Raw genomic sequence first — 20,291 nt, forward strand, 5'->3', positions numbered from 1 at the left:
GTGTCAAATCCGTAATGTATTGTATTAGCTAGCTATAGCTTATGTGATTAAACCTCGTAATTTGTCACGTGAAATATGTATATACTCCTCCGGTCCTTATTATAAGACCCAATTTGACTTTTTATTTGGTCCTAATTATAAGACCCAATCCATTTTCTCTCTTATATTTATGCATTTTTTTCCAAGATAATCCTTCTAATAATGATAGTTTTAGTCTATATACTTAATTAGCAAGGATATTTTAGGAATAACAACACTTATTTATTATAAATAACTAACTTAACTTACTTCCTTAATCTCCTTAAATAAGTCAATTGGATCTTATAATTAGGACCGGAGGAGTATGTCACAGTGTGAACCTCAATTCATACGAAGAACCTAACTTCTAATTATCGTGACCAGGGTTGTCATTATATAATTTTCCACGAGTTCCTGTAGCCCGATTGACTAATTTTTCTCCCTGTCCCTAGGACGCGACATGCACGCAAGTCTCTTAAAATATAATACTCTTCGGATCCCTAATATAAGGTCTAATTTTTAAGTTGGTTTTAGTTCTAAATATGAGATTCATTTCTCATATTTATTAATTTTCTCTAAATTATCCCTATAAATACTCCCTCAATCATAATCAAGTAGAAGAGGGAGAGGGGATATTAAGAAATATGATTATGGTGTTTTAGAAAAAACGTGTCACTTTTTTTTTAATTAACTAACTTACCTAACTTTTTTAATCTAATCAAATTAGTTAAATGAGTCTTGTATTAAGGACAGAAGTATCAAATTATATGCTATTACTAATAAAGCCACGTTTCAAGAAAAACTCAAATAGCTCACGGACACGTCAGCCTATATATATATATATATATATATTCATGCAATGGTTTCATCTTACCCCTGTGTTTTCAAAACTGTGAACTTTCTGTCATCCTTGAACTTCTGATGTCTCTCGCTACTCTCATCTCATGTGCAAAAGTAAAAGCCATGAATAGTGAAAATCACAAACTTCACGTATTCTTCCTTCCCTTTCCTGCTCATGGCCCCTTCATACCAACACTTGATATGGCCAGACTCTTTGCTACAAGAGGGGTCAGAGCCACCATTGTGGCTACACCACCATTAAACCTCCCTCTTGTTTCCAGAATCATCAGGAAATCCAAAACTACTCCTTCGAATTCCAACATCAACATCGTAGCCATCAAATTCCCCTCCTCAAGGTTGGTCTGCCCGAAGGCTGCAAACATGTCCACTCTATCCCCTCCCTGTCTTTAATTTTTTCGAGCGACTGTTGCATCATCACCACCCACATTGCATCATCGCCGAAGCCCAGTGGGCGACAGATTCTGCAGACAAGTTCGGGATTCCGAGGATTGTGTTTCATGGGACTAGTTCTTTCTCTCTGTGTGCCGCTGAGTGTACAAGACTCTATCAACCTCATAAGACTGTTTCATCTGAATCAGAGCCCTTTGTGATTCCGAACCTTCCCGGAGAGATTAAACTGACCAGGATGGTTTTGCCGGACTACATCTTGAACGACGACAACGACTCTGAGTTGGCGAGACGAAGGAAGGAAATGACGGAATCAGCAGGGAGAAGCTTCGGGGTGATTGTGAATAGCTTCTACGAACTGGAGAAGGTCTACGCAGATCATTACCAAAAGTTAATTGGAAGAAAAACATGGCATAGAGGCCCTGTTTCCCTGTTTCGCTACTGAATAAGAACATTGGGGGGGGGGGGGAAGGCAAACAGAGGGAAACGAGCTTCCATCAATGAACAAGAATGCTTGAAATGGCTTGACTCCTTTACATCTGCTTCGGCAGCATAGCAAACTTCACGGACTCTCAGCTCAGAGAAATAGCAATGGGTCTAGAAGCGTCGGGACAAGATTTCATCTGGGTTGTGAGGAGAACCAAAGAGGACCAACAATAACAAAAAGACAGACAGAAATGGCTACCTGAAGGATCTGAGAAGAGGATTGAAGGTAAGGGTATGATCATCGGAGGATGGGCCCCGCAAGTACTGATTCTTGATCATGAATCGATAGGTGGGTTTGTGACACATTGTGGGTGGTATTCAACGTTGGAAGGAGTGAGCGCAGGAGTGGCAATGGTGACATGGCCGGTATCTGCAGAACAGTTTTACAATGAGAAGTTAGTCACAGAAGTTCCCAGAATAGGGGTTCCTGTGGGGGTGAAGAAATGGGTGAAAGTAGTGGGGGACAGTGTAAAAAGGGAAGCCATTGAGAAGGCAGTGAGAAGAATAATGGTTGGAGAAGAAGCGCAAGAAATGAGAAAGAGAGCGAAGAAACTTGCGAGCTTGGCGAGGGAGGCTATGGAAGAAGGAGGATCATCGTGACTGGACTTGGATGACTTGATTCACCAACTTAGGTCTCGTGGTCGCCTAGTAGTGATGGTTTCTTGAAGAGATCAGATGATCGTGCTTGGCATTCAAGTTCAGTTTACTGGGTATCCGATAATATACTCCTCCGGTCCTTAATATAGTACTCAATTCTTGAGTTGGTTTTGGTCCTAAATATAATATATATTTCTCATATTTACCAATTTTCTCTAAATTACCCCTATGAATACTCCCTCAACTATAATCAAGTAGAAGAGGGAGATGAGGTATTAAGAAAGATTATTATAGTGTTTTAGGAAAAATATGTCACTTTTTTTATAATTAACTAACTTACCTAACTTCCTTAATCTAATCAAATTAGTTAAATGGGTCTTATATTAAGGACCGGAGGAGTATTTAATTTGTTCTGAAAAAAACGTTATATATCCTTAATTCTTACCTCGTGGAGTTGAACTCAACTATTATACTGTAGTCAAATAAATTAATACTTATTTATTATATGATCTTCATTCATCTAAAGATTTTTAACACGTAATTATTATTTTAAAAAAATAAATAAATAACTAACACTTATAGTAATATATTTGGAGGTAATAATTAATATTGAAATTATTGTTTACATGGTCCTAGTGTTCAATTGCTTAATGGGTTCGGCTTTGGTCGGCATTTTTCAGTTTTTCTACGTCAAATTTTGGGCCACTGTGTCAGCTCCTTAAAACAAGAGAAAATTACATACAGGTCCCACTACGTTGTGGGACCTTAAATGAATAAAATTTGTTTTACGAGACCTGTGCTTAATTTTCTCTTAAAACAATGCATCAGCTCATCACATCAAACAAGAACAAAGCTCCAGCGACAAAAGATAAGAACAAAATGATGATAACTATTAAACTATTGTTTAGGTTTTTTAGTGTATTACGTGATTTATTTATTTTTTTCATAAAGGACGTCATGAGTATAATTTGATGCAATGTTAATAAAATTGAATTTTACGCACAGATACAAGAAATATCTAAACATTAAAGGTATAGGTGGTTATATATGAAGAATTTTTTTTAATGAACAGTGGAAAAAGTCTGTAAAGATGAAAATGACGATAGTATAGTTGAGAAATTGAGAAATTGAAAATGATCTTGCAAGGGGAAAGTGAAGCTTCAGCGTAAAGTTGAGAAATTTAAAAAATGACAAAAAAAAAACTAGGCAAAGAATGCAGATGCGTATGAGTTCTTTGAATTTAAAGATGGGAATGTGTTGAAAATTAGAGGGCATTTGCATCCCACAAAGGAGAAAGATTCTATATGAACTCCATGAAAAATTACACCCCCTTCCCTTCAAAAATTTCATTTACTCTTATTTAAAATTTTCAAATCTTAAACACATACATTCATATATTTTTTCTCTACGTTGACTGTAAAAATTTTATAAAATATAGTAAAATCTTCTTAAGCTTCTTAAACAAAGGAACCTCTACATTGACTCAGAACATTATTGATCGTATGAATCTCATGGTAGCAGAGGAATCCATAAGAGTCAAAGGATCCTTTATTAGACGCAAATCGAAAGACAAAACGCAGCGTCGTTCATTTTGAGAGATCAGCAAGCTCTTCGATGAGAGAATTCAAGTCAGAGTGAGAAGATCCTCCTTCCTCCACAGTCTCCCTCGCCATCCTCGCAAGTTTCTTCGCTCTGTTTCTCATTTCCTCTGCTTCTTCTCCTTCCATTATCGCCTTCACTGCCTTCCCAACCGCCTCCTTCTCTATATAATCCCCTACCACTGGAACCCATTTCTTAACACCCACTGCCACCCCAATCCTCAGCACTTCTGTGATTAACTTCTCATTGTAAAATTGTTCTGCAGACACAGGCCACGTCACCATTGGTACTCCTGCGCTCACACCTTCCAGTGTTGAATTCCACCCGCAGTGCGTCACGAAACCACCTGTGGCTTCATGATCCAGAATCAACACTTGTGGGGCCCACCCTCTGATGATCAGCCCCTTACCTTCAATCCTCTTCTCAAATCCTTCTGGGAGCCACCCTTCATCTTGATCGCCATCTCCTTCTTCTTTGTTGCCCTTCTTGCTTTTCCTTACAACCCAGATGAAATTCTGTCCAGAAGCTTCCAGACCCATGGCTATTTCTCTGAGCTGATTTTCGGTGAAGTCTGATCTACTTCCGAAGCAGATGTAAAGAACTGAGTTGGGTTTCTTGGAGTCGAGCCACTTCAAGCAGTCTTGTGCATCCATGGAAGCTTGCTTTCCTCTGTATGATTTTTCTTTGTTGTCTGTGTTGCAGAGAGAAACGGGGCCTATATGCCATGCTTTTCTTCCAAGTACTTTCTTATAATGATCTGCGTATATCCCCTCCAGTTCGTAGAAGCTATTCACTACCACCCCGAAGCTCTTCACCACAGATTGCTTTGCGGCTTTAAACATTCTCGTAAGGAAAGTATCTTCATCGGTCATAAAGAAACTAGGCAAAATCTTTCTTGTCATTTGAATCTCGACTCCTGGGAGGTTAGGAATCACAAACGGCTCTGAATCAGACACAACATCCTTGTAAGGTTGGTGGGCTGTTATAGATTCACTCACACATAAAGGGAAAAACCCAGTCCCATGAAACACAATCCTGGGAATCCCAAATTTGGTTGCAGAATCAGTGGCCCACGGGAAGAAGGAACCAGCAATGAGGCAATCTGGGTGGTGTTCTCGCAGGAGCTGCTCAAGAGGCTCTTGGAGCATCGTCGTTGCTTCGAAGAAGGCCGGCACCATCGAATAGGAAGAGACAGCGTCAGCGTTTTCGCAGCCTTCTGGTAAACCAGCTTCTGCACATGGGAATTTGATGGATACGAGATTGATGGCAAGGCCAAGTGCTATGGATTCTTGTATTGATCTGGAAATGAGAGGAAGGTTGAGAGGGGTGGTGACGATGGTGGCTCTGACGCCTCTGCCAGCAAAAAGTTTAGCCATATCAACAGTGGGGATCATGTGGCCATGAGCAGGGAAGGGGAAGAAGAATATGTGGAGTCGGTGATTCTGGCCTTCACTAGCCATGTGTTGCTTTCTGGGAGAGCAAGTTTTGATGTTTGAGACTTTAGGGTTCTGGGAATTTCTGAAGAGAAAGACGATGATGAGAAGATATGAATAGAACCTCTAGGAAATTGCGTGCATCAGATAGATAGGTGGGTCAAAGTCGTTGCTCGGACTAATTAACTGACAAGGGAGGGGGGTTAGCGGGACCACCATCTTGGCATGGTCAATGTCAAGCTTTGACTTTTGCGGCCCTAGTATGGCCCGCACGAGAATGAACGTGAATATACTCTTGGACATTTCTAATTCTAGATTTTCCTTTTTGCCCAGAACAATTTTATTTGATTAAATAATATTATTTCGGATATTTAATATAAAATCTAATTTAATTTTTATTTTATTCTAAATATAATATTTTAATTCATTTTATCTCATATTTATATATTTTTTAAGATAGTCTTTCTAATAATAATAGTTCTAACCAATACACTTGATTAGTAATGATATTTTAGAAAAGACAACATATATTTATTATAAATATTTTAAAATCAAATTAAAAGTTAAATTAGATCTTATAATTAAGATTGAAAGTAGTAATTAATGTTAAAATTATTGTTTACAATCTTGGGTTGGGTTATGTGGTCCCGGCGTTCAATTGCTTTATTATAGGTTCGGCTATGGATGGCTTTTCAAATAGGCACGCCTCTGTTTATTTTTTGAGCGACCCTGTCAGCTAGGTTAAAAAAGACTACCATCAGTCATCAGATGAGACAAGAACAAAAGTGTCAGCGACCAAAAAGATCAGGACAAAATCATATTTCTCGACTACTTAATGTCGGATTTGATTAGGGAACTGATTGTTTCAGATTCTAAGGCCAGATTGGATGAAGAAAAACGAGCCAGAGAATATTATAAAAGAAAACTTTTAAATATAGTAAACAGTTTTGATAGTTTTTCTTTTTAATTTTTTGTTTCTAATTTTGTTCTCGCTCAAATTAACGGTAATTGTATCCAACAAGCAGTTGGTAATCTCTTTTTTATAGTTCTATAGTTCTATATTAACTACTAGAAAAATTTTCTAGTACCGATTTACCTGGGCCCTTTTTTTCTCTCGTGCGTGTGTTGCACATTGTTAATAAGTCATCTTGAGTATAGTTTGATGTAATGTTAATAAAATTGAATTTTATGCGTATATCTATAAATGTATTGTTACCTAAACATATAAAAGGTATACTTTAAAATTGGCGATGAAGTTCGAAGAATTTTTTATTTTTATTTTTACATGAATAATGGAAGAAAGTTTGTAAAAATGACGATAATATTGGCTTCAGTGAGGGTAATGTTGAGCTGAATTTTTCAAGAAATCATCGGTGCATTTATATGGATTAATGAAATCAAATAGCCCAGACTTGTGCCAATCATGCCCGGACCGTGACAAGATTTGTCTGCACTTGCTCCAATCTTACTGGGATCGTGCCAGGACTTACCCACCCCTTAAGGTGTCTCCTTATAGCAGATTTCATGAAAATTTCCAAGTTCCACGAAAGGGGATACTATTTCGTGGCCAACCTCATTCATGTTTTCTTAAATTCCACCTCACGAAAATCAGGTAGACATGCAAGACCTTCCCAGGATTTTACGGAGATATTAAGAATAAAATAAATGATTTAAATTTTTTCTACACAGGAAGTCAATATACTATTCAAGCATTGTTACCAATTAAATGTAGATATCTTTCCTAATATTCTTATTAATAAAGATTTAAATTTTGATTCTTCACAATAATATCTATTTGTCCATCCCATTAGATCTAAAGCTTATTAGTAGAATTAAAAGATTTACTAGGTATTTGGATGAAATCAAAATTATGATTTTAAAAATATTTTTACAATATATGAAACAAATATGTAGAGGTGTTTATTTGGGTTTATGAAAAAATATATCTGAGAAACATTTTTCACAGTGCCCTAATTATATCATTAAAAGTACAGCAAGTCAAGGCCTAAGAGGAACTCCATTATTAGGTGCAAATCGAAAGACAAAACGCAGTGTCGTTCATTTTGAGAGATCAGCAAGCTCTTCGATGAGAGAATTCAAGTCAGAGTGAGAAGATCCTCCTTCCTCCACTGCCTCCCTCGCCATCCCCGCAAGTTTCTTCGCTCTGTTTCTCATTTCCTCTGCTTCTTCTCCTTCCATTATCGCTTTCACTGCCTTCACAATCGCCTCTTTCTCTATGTAATCCCCTACCAGAGGAACCCATTTCTTAACACCCACTGCCACCCCAATCCTCAGCACTTCTGTGATTAACTTCTCATTGTAAAATTGTTCTGCAGACACAGGCCACGTCACCATTGGTACTCCTGCGCTCACTCCTTCCAGTGTTGAATTCCACCCGCAGTGCGTCACGAACCCACCCGTGGATTCATGATCCAGAATCAACACTTGTGGGGCCCACCCTCTGATGATCAGCCCCTTGCCTTCCATTCTCTTCTCGAATCCTTCTGGGAGCCACCCTTGATCTTGATCTAGATCTCTATCTCCTTCTTCTTCTTTGTCCTTCTTGCTTTCCCTCACAACCCAAATGAAATTCTGTCCAGAAGCTTCTAGACACAAGGCTATTTCTCTGAGCTGATTTTCGGTGAAGTCTGATCTACTTCCGAAGCAGATGTAGAGAACTGAGTGGGGTTTCTTGGAGTCGAGCCACTTCAAGCAGTCCTGTGCATCCATGGAAGCTTGCTTTCCTCTGTATGATTTTTCTTTGTTGTCTCTGTTGCAGAGAGAAAGAGGGCCTATATGCCATGCTTTTCTTCCAAGTGCTTTCTTATAATGGTCTGCATATATCCCCTCCAGTTTGTAGAAGCTATTCACCACCACTCCGAAGCTCTTTACCTCTGATTCCTTTGCGGCTTTAAACAATCTCGTAAAGAAAGTATCTTCATCGGTGATGCTGTAAGTAGACAAAGCCATCCTTGTCATTTGAATCTCGATTCCTGGCAGATTAGGAATCACAAACGGGTCTGAATCTGACGCAACATCCTTGTAAGGTTGGTGGCGGCTTATAGATTCCATAACACACAAAGGGAAAACCCCGGTCCCATGAAACACAATCCTCGGAATCCCAAATTTGGCTGCAGAATCAGTGGCCCACGGGAAGAACGAACCGGCAACGAGGCAATCTGGGTGGTGTTCTTGCAAGAGCTGCTCAAGAGGCTCTTGAAGCATCGTCGTTGCTTTGAAGTAGATATGAAACAGTGATGGGGATGAGATCGCATCGGCATTTTCACAGCCTTCTGGCAAGCCAAGTTCTTGGCATGAGAATTTGATGGGTACGAGGTTGATGGGGAGGCCAAGAGCGACGGATTCTTGTATGGATCTGGAGATGAGTGGAAGGTTGAAAGGGGTAGCGATAATGGTGGCTCTGATGCCTCTGCTAGCGAAAATCTTAGCCATATCAACAGTGGGTATCATGTGGCCCTGAGCGAGGAAAGGGAAGAAGAATATGTGGAGTTGGTGTTTCTGGTTTTCACTGGCCATCTTTTTGCTTCTGGGTTCACAAGTTTTAATTCTTTTCCAGACTGATAATGGCGGTGGGAAAATCTGAGGAAGACGATGATGGGAAAGAAGATATATAATCAAACTGAAGGCAGATTAAAGAACTGCCCACTATGATTGACTAAGTCAAGTGCCAAGTGGCAGAGGACTAGAGCCAATTAAAAGTTGAGAAAGTACGACCAATGCTTTTCAGTTTTGTTTGCCTTTGGTGAGGTTAAGAATTGATGGACCCCGCCACCCAATCCCATGCGTTAATTAACCCTCTGTATTCTTTTAATCTAAATTGCAAAAAGGAATATATTTAATGCAAAAAAAAATTCCAGATTACACGTACACCGACGGATCTCTGAAACAAGCCTGGAACAGTACTGGGTGAATTCTCTGTTTCCCTAATTTGTCACCAACTTTGCTTTGCACTTGCGCCATTGACTTAATCGTATGGATCTAATTGTGCCACGTGTCTCCACACATCATTCGGTGAAAGCGGCGGATTCACTGCCAAAGGAAAAGGAGGATAACTATAGCTCGTCTTTAAATAAAGTTATAATAATATATAAATTCATATCGTAAACTCAAATTATGAATTTATAAGAGTTTATTTTTATTAATAAATTAGTATTAAAAATATATAATTAAATCATTAATATATAAAAAAGAAAAACAATTTTATTTAAATATATTTTAAATTTAAATAATTGAAATTATATCCATACATATTTATAATTTATCACATTCAATAAAGAAATTTTTATAAGATTCATATATAAAGTTATTAAATATAATCAAATCTAAAAATTTAACACGATTTTAAGAGCGAGTTGACACGATTTTATTAACTGAAAACGTAAAAATGTTAAACTTGGATAGTTGCAGAATCAATATATCTATTAATACTATTCCACTCAAGCCACGGCTCAAATGGCTTATTTTTTGGCTTCAGACTCATTTTACTGTTCATAAGGAATTTTTGGCTTAATAATAGCCTATCGGGCTCTGTGTCATGTGGCTCATATAAATGGTTGCGTGCAAAGACTATATTTTGAATTTCAAATCCCGCCTCATTTCTTATATTTTGAAATTTGAATCTTCCCCATTTGTGAATCCTGTCAACACTGTCTTGTCCTTTCTATTTCTTCGGCATCACACATTCTCTCTTTCTCATACGGCTCACTTCTCAACTCCCCCATATCCTCTTTCCCAGCCTTCAACCGTCAATTTCTTTTTCAAACCGCCTCACTCATATTTTCTTCATTGGTCTCTTCTTCAGTCTACGTCTTTACTAATGAGGAGCTAAACACTGAAGATGGTGGGGAGATCTGGTGACCATGACAATAGCAGAGAGGCACTGATGAGAATGGCAATGACACTGGGGAAGCAGAGACGAGGAGATCATGGCTATAGGAAGGTGAGTGACAGAAGTGAGGGCTACACACTGGTCCTCGCCCTCTCTATTCCATCGCATTCTTCTTTTTCATTTCTCAGTAAGGATGGTAGGGAGATCTAGCAGCCTTGGCGACGACGAAGAAGAAGCCATGATCACGATGGCCATGATAGTTGGGAGGCAGAGATGAGAGGAATCGGCGGTGATTCTTTTTAGGCGAGGATGCGACAGTAGAGAGAAATCACTGAGGATATGACGGATAAAGTCAGCTTGCAGTGCTTTTGGCTTCTTTCTTTTATGATTATTTTTCCTCTTCTTCTTACATTATATCTTGACCTTCATACCCGCAGCATTTGCCTTCAGGTTCGTTTGAAAAGGGATGGTGGATGTTTCCACTTCATGACATTCCCCCTTCTTTTCACAAGTATGGAGATTAAAGAGGGCAGCGAATCTACGAGATAATAGCGATTGTACATTTATATTGTAATCCTCTATCTCCATTTTATATTTCTTCATTTCAGCAATATTTCAGCTATCGTTTTTTCTCATGTTGCCAAAATTTCATCTTTTTCCCAACCAGATTCAGTGTTGTGGCTACCAACTCTCTCTAGGTTCTCCATCCTTGAACATGTTATCAGTAGGATCAAGGGACATAGCAGAGAGAGGGAGATGTATGAAATTTTTGCAAGTGAATAAGGATCACTATCAAAGAAAGGAAGACAAAATGCTTCTACTTCATGTCAACAATTATGGTCCCACAGACTAGACCTTCATTCGATCCAAGGGCTTTCTTCAATGCAAGTGCAAGTGTTGTTATCTTTTCCAAGTCAAGAAGCTTTGTCCAAACCTCAAGAAGTATTTCTCATTCCTCTTCTCATTTTACCTGTTTTTGTTGATTTGGCATTTGAAACAATATATCAAAATTAATTGATGGGGTTTTTCTATATTCTCTGTCCAATTGTAAGGATCTACGCAAAAGACGAAATCAATTCACATAGGTGAAAGAAAGACAGAGCACGTCATTTTCCAGAAAAAATGAAATTGAACATGTATTTCTCTTCCACCCAAGAGGGGCATCCTGTTGCAAATAAAAATCAAAGTCAAATGTAAACCTTGTACTTTATACGTTGTGCTATGGAAATCCAACTGTTAATTTCATCTATATCTATAGAATATTTTTGATACTATTAACTAATGTGTATGTCTGCAGAACTTCCCGAGCCACGAAATGCAAAGGATGCTCCAAAGTCTTTTATTATTTAGCATTTGAATGTTTTTTTTGACTTTTTGTGATGATCAACATAATATACTTTGAAATGCTGATTCACGTTTAAGATTTAGTGCGATGGTTCATGGAATAAGACGGGATAGGATGTCAAGTAGTAAAAAGGTTCATGGGGGTGGATTTTTCAATCAGTTGACATACTGCATTGGAAGATGTTAGATGTTGTGCAGATTTTTGGACGCGTACTCTGACCTTTGCTTAGAATGCATAATATGGACCGTGGTGGTTTATCCTATGAATAATTAAATTCTAAACTAATGACTTGTAAGTGCTACAGAGCTTCGTATGTAGATAACTTTTGGTAATGCAAAATTGCCCGGCAAAAGTGCGGTGCAGGCTGTAAAATTTGTCTCTAATGAAACCGGTCAAAACTTCTGAAAAAGTTAACTTGACAAGGAAAATCTATTCATCCTTTATCACAAAGAAAAGTCCAAGAGCTGCAAGTCAAAAGTTTAAAATTACATATGATAAGAGAGTTATTCACTTAACCTTTATTCCCTTAATTCCCACTCAATTGCAGAATCAATTTGAAAGTGCGAAACATATCTCTGCTATAAAATATAGACAATGAAAAGATCATTTGCCAAGACATCCGATTAGGGCACACAATTATAAGTGAAGCTAATGATTACTTCAGATATGGAAATGAGATATTAACTCCTCGCTGTTACGGCCAAGTAGTACTTTGAGAATATTAATTTGCTCCCTTGATGTGGACACTAACAATGGCAATGTTTATGCGTCAAATTTAATGAGTGAGATTTTTTCAAAGCTACAACTCACTAATGAAACAATATATTTCTTTGTTACCAAGGCTTTTTTAAGACTATACAACTCGCCAAGGAAACCTTTGCGACAATTACTTCAAGTAACTCACTAACATGGCAACATGTATGGTTTCATATACATGAACATAATCATATGTGATCATATAAACATTGTTATTTGTAGTATAATAATAAATCATAATCAGATGCAGGATTTCTGCGCATAAAAAAAACCTTCCATTAACAATAACAATGTTTATGTTCATAAAACTTCAGCGTTTTCATGTTTAACATAAAACATAGAATATATAATATTAGTAGTGTAAGATTTTCATCTAAAAAAATAGAAGTTAAGATCATGTTGGTTGTTTGTTGTTTGTAAGCATCTGGTCCTTCGGCTATATTATAGCTGTTGTCACTGAAGAAATAAAAGATTAATAGTGACAGTTGCGTAAGAGAAAAGCTGCATGGGTTGATTCTTCAGTTAAAAATCACAAGACCATATTTAAAACTAATGCTGCCATGTCAATTTAAGGACCCCCAACAACTTATTACCAAATGGATAAAAGGATGCTTACTTATGAAAACACTTTGTTGTCCAATGGTTATAGGCAAATGCAAAGATAAAAGAATGCTTATGCTGCCGGAAGTCATGCAATCACGAAATCATTTTTTATATGTCGTAGCTTCCCTTCTTCTTTTTTTTTTTGGCCAAAGTTTTAGTTTCCATGTGGATAATCCAGCATAACGTTGTTTAGGTTAAGCATCCCTCAAACATATTTCTTTTCCTAGAATCAGCTTATTTCCTGGAGTACAGACATACTTCAACTATGACTATCTCTCTCTCTATGTGGTTGCATTTTTATTCCATATTCAATTCATAGATGTAGCCTCTTCAATCAATATCCTGTAGTTTATCCAACAAAGTAATAAACTAACCTGCCATGAAAACACTAAGGTCATGTTTGATACTAGGTATTAAAGTTTAAGGGATTGGGAACGGAGTTGGGAATGGGAATGGGAATGGGAATGGGAATGGGAATGGGAATGGGAATGGGCATGGGATTGGAGTTGGTATTAAGTTTTAATATTATGTTTGGTCTGGGATGGGATGAAGAAAAAAATAGGTAAGACCCAACCCAAACAAAAATTAGTAAAAAGACATTATTGCCCTGGTTTTCTTCTGTTCTTCCCCCTTCCAAAAATCCATCCCCGCCAGGTAGCCGAGCACATTGTTGTGATGAGCATTCCATGCTCATCACAATTTGAACAATTCAGATCGATTTTACATGGTTCATACTGAATTTAAGTTTTTTATATATTTTAATCAACTTTTTGTTTTAATAGATACAGAATTTTAATTTTAAGTAAATATAATATCATAACTAAGATATCTTTAAAAAATAAATTTACCAGTAAAAAAATTATATATTAAAAATTTTAAATCTGAATCATCCGTATTAGATTTTGAATGGTTTAAATTGTATTATAGTGATAAGCACATAGTATTCATTGTTATGATGAGTACTGAATAAAGACCGTTAAATAGATTGGACATGGCATTTAATAACGCATGGTGATTCTGGTGACTTTCTTTGTATCAAATAATAATATTAGTAAACAATAAATTAAGCACTATGAAAAGCATCTGGAAATTACGCATTTATTAGCTTTAGATATTTTCGTCATATGTTGTGGATTATAGGCCCAATAGATATTTTTTTCCCCCTTACTAAGTAATGATATTCATTCTAATTACAATATCAGATATTTTCACCAATACGTTAAAGCAAAATGGTGGGACGTGGTTAGAGAGGGGGGAAAAAAACAGAGAGAGCCAAATACCAATTTAATCTATTGGGAGATACTTAGAGAATTGCAAATAAAATGCTCTCCAAATGTTAAGTGGAAGCATCGCCATAAAAGAAAAGCTTGAACCGCACGATAGTACAAGAGAGAGGGAACTCAGTTTTTTCAATAGCAGTCCTATGTTTTTTCAATGGTTGTAGCGTTAACACTTCGATTTTTTTTTTTTTAAAGTGTAAAGAGACATTATTTTAGGCGAGGTTCTCATTTAAAGTAATTGCTCCCCGTGCAACGCAGGGGACAGCACCATCTAGTTCAATATATAATTAAAATCGTTTTTAAAAAACTAATTCCAACATTCACTAGCCCAGCAAAATTAATATTACTTCCCATACTAATTATAAAATTTTATTTATAATTTATAAATAAGATCTTATAATTAAAATCGGAAGTAATATATTTTTTATAAAGCGTCTTGAAAATTAACAGTATAACTTAAATGTTGTAAGTTTAAATTCTATAATTACTATAAAGATTTTATTTGCAGACAATTTATAGTTATTTTATAAGCATTTTTGAATTAAAGACATATTGTGATTTGATGAATTTTTGAAATCTAACTCACTTAAACTTTTAATTCAAAAAATAAGCATTATAATTTGATGATTTTGAGGATGCTTAGCCTCAGTGACCCCGTCGATGAGTCGGAGGAAATCTTCTTTTTGCTTCAAAATTTGGGGGGAAAAAAGAAGTTAAAAGGCAAAAGAAGACACGGCCAGGCCAGCTAATCTTCTTTAAGTTCAGGATATGCTGATTTTCCTATCTTATCCTAGGTACCTCAACTCTGATAGATATTTAAAATGTTACGTACGCCTAAGGAATTGAGTTAATATGATACTATTTTTCGTGTTTAATATAAAAATTTATTTGTTTTTTTATTTTGATTTTAAATATAAAATTTTAATTTATTTTGTCTCTAATATTTATTTATCTTTTTAAAGATAGTTTTGTAATAATAGTAGTTTTAACTAATATATTTGATTAACAAGAATATTTTAAAAAAATAGTATTTATTTATTATAAATAACTAATTTAATTATTTTTTTAATCTGTTTAAATTAGTAAATTAGCTCTTATATTAAAAACCAGCAGTAGTATATTGATAAAAATATATCTTTTAGCTCAAGACTTTATACTATGTTTTAGTTTGGTTTCTTAGTTTATAAAAATATCTTTTTAGTCTTCTAATTTTAACACTATTAATTTTAATTGACTTTTTGCGCTAGTCATTGTTAATATAATTTTATATGTCAACTTTTTAAATCTTGCTTCCAAACTTTTTTTGTTAATAAATTAATTTAGTTATAGCTAGAAGATTTAGAATTTAAGGACTAAAATAAAATCTGGTGTGAAGTTAAAAAATCAGAAGTACATTTTAACCCAAAATATGAATAAAAAGAGGAATTACAATCAAATCCCACATAAGAGAAATAAATTTCAAAATATCTTAATAACAATCTCAACAATTTATAATGACAAGTTTTATAGTAAAAATGACAGTTTTTGAGATTTATTTTTTAATTGTTTTTTTTTTTTTGGGATCTCATTAATTCTCTCTAAATAAAATTATAAAAAAAAAATATTTTATATCTGAACTATAAAAAAAGTACAATAGCACGGCTAATTATTATTTAACTGACAAGGGGCGTTGGTTAGTGGGACCACCATCTGGGCATGGTCAGCGTCAAGTTTTGACTTTTGCGGCCCTAGTAGGACCCGCACAAGAATGAACGTGAATATACTCTTGAATATTTCCTATCCCAGCCATCCCTTTTTTACCAGAACAATTTTATTTGATTAAATAATAATTAACGTTAGAATTATTGTTGGTTTGGCTATGGACGGCTTTTCTAATCGGCACGCCTCTGTTTATTTTTTGAGCGACCCTGTGGGCTAAAAGAGACTATCATCATCTGAGACAAGAACAGAAGTTTCATCGACCAAAAAGATCGGGACAAAATCAAATTTCTCCCGTACTCAATACAAGATTTAATTAAAAAGCTGATATTGATCTTATGTATATTGCTCCAGACGCTACGGCTAGATTGGATGAAGAAAAATGAGCCGGACAATATTATAGAAGAAAACTTTTAAATATAGTAAAAGGTTTTACTCTTTGAGTTCTTAATATAAAACCTATTTAACTAATTTGATTAGATTAAAAAAATTATATAAATTGGTTAATTGTAAGAAATATGACATTTTTTTTCAAAATACTATCATCATCTTCTTTAATATCTTAATTTCTTCCCTCTTTTATTTGATTATAGCTAGGGGAGTATCCATAAAGGTAATTTAGAAAAATAAATAAATATAAGAAATACTACCTCCGGTCCTAATTATAAGACCCAGTTGACTTATTTGAGGAGATTAAGGAAGTAAGTTAAGTTAGTTATTTGTAATAAATAAGTGTTGTCATTCTTAAAATATCCTTGCTAATTAAATATATTGGCTAGAACTATCATTATTAGAAGGATTATCTTGGAAAAAAATGTATAAATATGAGAGACAAAATGGATTGGGGTCTTATAATTAGGACCAAACAAAAAGTCAAACGGGGTCTTATAATAAGGACCGGAGGTAGTAGGTCTTATATTTAGGACCAAAATCAGCTCAACTATTAGATTTTATATTAAGGACAGCAGGAGTATTAGTTTTGATAGTTTTTCTTTTTAATTTTTCGTTTCTAATTTAGTTCCCGTCCAAATTAACGGTAATTGTATCCAACAAGCAGTTGGTAGTCTCATTTTTATTGTTCTATAGTTCTATATTCACTACTATAAAACCTTTCTAGCAGTGATTTACTTGGGCTTTTTTTCTCGCGCGTGCGTTGCACATTGTCAATAAGTCATCTTGAGTATAGTTTGATGTAATGTTAATAAAATAGAATTTTAGGGGGGTGTATATATATATATATATAAATGTATTGTTATCTAAACATATAAAAGGTATATTTTCCGGTAAAAAATAAAGGCATATTTTAAAATTGGCGGTGATGTTGGAAGAAATTTTTTTTAAAACATGAATAATGGAAGAAAGTCTGCAAAAATGACGATAATATTGGCTTTAGTTTGCAAGGGACAGTGGAGCTTGAGAGTAATGTTGAGCTGAATTTTCAAAGAAATTATTGGTGCATTTGTATGGATTAATGAAGTCAAGTAGTATATCCTCTTTGACCGGGAAAAAAAAAAAAGTAGTATATCCTCTTATTGAACTTAATACTCCTCTAATCTTTAATATAAGAGCTATTTAATTAATTTGATTAGATTAAAAAATTAGACAAGTTAGTTAATTATACAAAATATAACATGTTTTTTCTAAAACACCATAATCGTCTTTCTTAATATTATTTCCCTCTTCTACTTGACTATGTTGAGAGAGATCTATAAAGGTAATTTAGAAAAAACTGATAAATATAATAAATAGATCTTATATTTAGAATCAAGATCAATTTAACAATTATATTCTATATTAAGAATCGAACGAGTACCATTTAAAACACTACACATCTTTTTTAATAGGGATTTACATTTTGATTCTTCACTATGCCAACGATTTGTCCATTCCACTGGATCAATACATCATTAGTAGAATTAAAAGACTTAATTGTATCATTAAAAGTACAGCAAGTCAAAGCCTCAAAGGAACTTTATTATCAGGTGAAAATTGAGAGACAAAAACACAGGACCGTTCAATTTGCAAGACCCACAAGCTCTTCGATAAGAGAATTCAAGTCAGAGTGAGAAGACCCACCTTCCTCCACAGCCTCCCTCGCCATCCGCGCAAGTTTCTTCGCTCTGTTTCTTATTTCCTCTGCTTCATCTCCTTCCGTGATCTCTTTCACTGCCTTCACAATCGCCTCCTTCTCTATATGATCCCCTACCAGAGGAACCCATTTCTTAACGCCCACTGCCACCCCAATCCTCAGCACTTCTGTGATTAACTTCTCATTGTAAAATTGTTCTGCAGACACAGGCCACGTCACCATTGGTACTCCTGCGCTCACTCCTTCCAGTGTTGAATTCCACCCGCAGTGCGTCACGAACCCACCGGTGGATTCATGATCCAGAATCAACACTTGTGGGGCCCACCCTCTGATGATCAGCCCCTTGCCTTCCATTCTCTTCTCAAATCCTTCTGGGAGCCACCCTTGGTCTTGATCTCGATCTCGATCTCTATCTCCTTCTTCTTCCTTGTCCTTCTTGCTTTCCCTCACAACCCAGATGAAGTTCTGTCCAGAAGCTTCCAGACCCATGGCTATTTCTCTGAGCTGATTTTCGGTGAAGTCCGATCTACTTCCGAAGCAGATGTAGAGAACTGAGTGGGGTTTCTTGGAGTCGAGCCACTTCAAGCAGTCCTGTGCATCCATGGAAGCCTGCTTTCCTCTGTATGATTTTTCTTTGTTTTCTCTGTTGCAGAGAGAAACGGGGCCTATATGCCATGCTTTTCTTCCAAGTGCTTTCTTATAATGGTCTGCATATATCCCCTCCAGTTCGTAGAAGCTATTCACCACCACTCCGAAGCTCTTCACCTCTGATTCCTCTGCGGCTTTAAACAATCTCGTAAAGAGAGTATCGTCATCGGTGATGATGTAAGTAGGCAAAAGCATCCTTGTCATTTCAATCTCGATTCCTGGCAGATTAGGGATCACAAACGGGTCTGAATCTGACAGGACATCCTTGTAAGGTTGGTGGCGGCTTATAGATTCAATCACACACAAGGGGAAAAACCCAGTCCCACGAAACACTATCCTCGGAATCCCAAATTTGGCTGCAGAATCAGTGGCCCACGGGAAGAACGAACCGGCAACGAGGCAATCTGGGTGGTGTTCTTGCAAGAGCTGCTCAAGAGGCTCTTGAAGCATCGTCGTTGCTTTGAAGAAGATATGAAACAGTGATGGGGATGAGATGGCATCGGCATTTTCACAGCCTTCTGGCAAGCCAAGTTCTTGGCATGAGAATTTGATGGGTACGAGGTTGATGGGGAGGCCAAGAGCGACGGATTCTTGTATGGATCTGGAGATGAGTGGAAGGTTGAAAGGGGTAGCGATAATGGTGGCTCTGATGCCTCTGCTAGCGAAAATCTTAGCCATATCAATAGTGGGTATCATGTGGCCCTGAGCGAGGAAAGGGAAGAAGAATATGTGGAGCTGGTATTTCTGGTTTTCACCGGCCATCTTTTTGCTTCTGGCTTTACAGGTTTTAATTTCTTTTCCAGACTGATAATGGCGGTGGGAAAATCTGAGGAAGACGATGATGGGGAAGAAAAAATATAATCAAGCCGAAGGCAGGTTAAAGAAGCGCCCACTGTTATATCAGTTTAATATCTGATACGTAGATGTGCTTGCTACAGGGATCCTCACGCGTCGCCCATGCGTTGCACTACTGCGCGGGCCTGGCGCACCCCGCTGAAAAAAAAAAAAACAAGAAGCGCCCGCCGTGTTGCAACTGATTATGTTTGACCTAATCAAGTGCCAAGTGGCACTGGATTGGGTCTGATGGTTTAGATCGAGCCAATTAAAAATGGACAATGTTGAGAAAGTACGACCCCTGCTTTTCAGTTTTGTTTGCCTTTGGTTAGGTCAAGAGCCGACAAGAATTGATGGACCCCACCGCCAACATCATGCGTTAAATAGATTAACTAACTCTACAAAACGATGATCTTCTTGCCTGGCACGGAACTCTAATTCTTGACCAGGACGCCAGTTTTGGCATGGAAATGTTTTGATTTTTCTGTTCAACTGTAAATTTAATATAATTAATGAAAAAAATCTCTGTAAATTGCAAAAAACAATATATTTAATGTAAAAAAAATTCCAGATTACGTCAATGGATCTCTGAAACAAGCCTTGAACATTACTGGATGAATTCTGTGTTTCCTTAATTTGTGAGCAACTTTGCTTTGCACTTGCACCATTGACTTTAGGAAGCATTTGGCATCGTGGAAAAGTGTTTTCAAAAAATATTTTTTTATAAATTGAGTTAAGTTTATTTATATATTTATTTTTTATACTATAAAATTACTTTTGAAATTATTGTTTAGTTTTTATTTCAACA

At 36.3% G+C, this 20,291-nt stretch overlaps 2 protein-coding genes and 1 pseudogene across 2 annotated transcripts; 1 reads left to right on the top strand and 2 right to left on the bottom strand.

Moving 5' to 3' along the window:
* Positions 1-981: 981 nt before the first annotated feature.
* LOC114737377 (UDP-glucose flavonoid 3-O-glucosyltransferase 7-like) lies at positions 982-2,367 on the top strand (annotated as a pseudogene).
* Positions 2,368-3,716: 1,349 nt separating this feature from the next.
* LOC114737402 (scopoletin glucosyltransferase-like) lies at positions 3,717-5,461 on the bottom strand. Its single transcript, XM_028925326.1, has one exon. The coding sequence runs from the start codon at positions 5,406-5,408 to the stop codon at positions 3,936-3,938; it is 1,473 nt and encodes a 490-aa protein (XP_028781159.1). The 5' UTR covers positions 5,409-5,461; the 3' UTR covers positions 3,717-3,935.
* Positions 5,462-7,377: 1,916 nt separating this feature from the next.
* Positions 7,378-19,482, bottom strand: LOC114737403 (scopoletin glucosyltransferase-like). The gene is made up of 2 exons (XM_028925327.1): positions 17,989-19,482; positions 7,378-7,501 (listed from the first exon to the last, which is right to left on the bottom strand). Exons 1-2 carry the CDS (start codon positions 19,409-19,411, stop codon positions 7,440-7,442), a joined length of 1,485 nt encoding a protein of 494 aa, XP_028781160.1. The 5' UTR covers positions 19,412-19,482; the 3' UTR covers positions 7,378-7,439.
* Between the last annotated feature and the right edge of the window lie 809 nt (positions 19,483-20,291).

The sequence above is a fragment of the Neltuma alba genome, unplaced genomic scaffold (genome assembly GCF_004799145.2).
Source record: "Neltuma alba isolate B1F8T4 unplaced genomic scaffold, ASM479914v2 tig00013437_pilon, whole genome shotgun sequence".
In the NCBI taxonomy this organism is placed as follows: domain Eukaryota; kingdom Viridiplantae; phylum Streptophyta; class Magnoliopsida; order Fabales; family Fabaceae; genus Neltuma; species Neltuma alba.

Coding starts and splice junctions, on each gene's coding strand:
- LOC114737402 (XM_028925326.1), bottom strand. CDS start 5,408: ATGGCTAGTGAAGGCCAGAATCACCGACTCCACATATTCTTCTTCCCC.
- LOC114737403 (XM_028925327.1), bottom strand. CDS start 19,411: ATGGCCGGTGAAAACCAGAAATACCAGCTCCACATATTCTTCTTCCCT. Junction 7,502..17,988: donor GAGGGAGGCTGTGGAGGAAG/GTGGGTCTTCTC, acceptor CAGTGGAGGAAG/GAGGATCTTCTCACTCTGAC.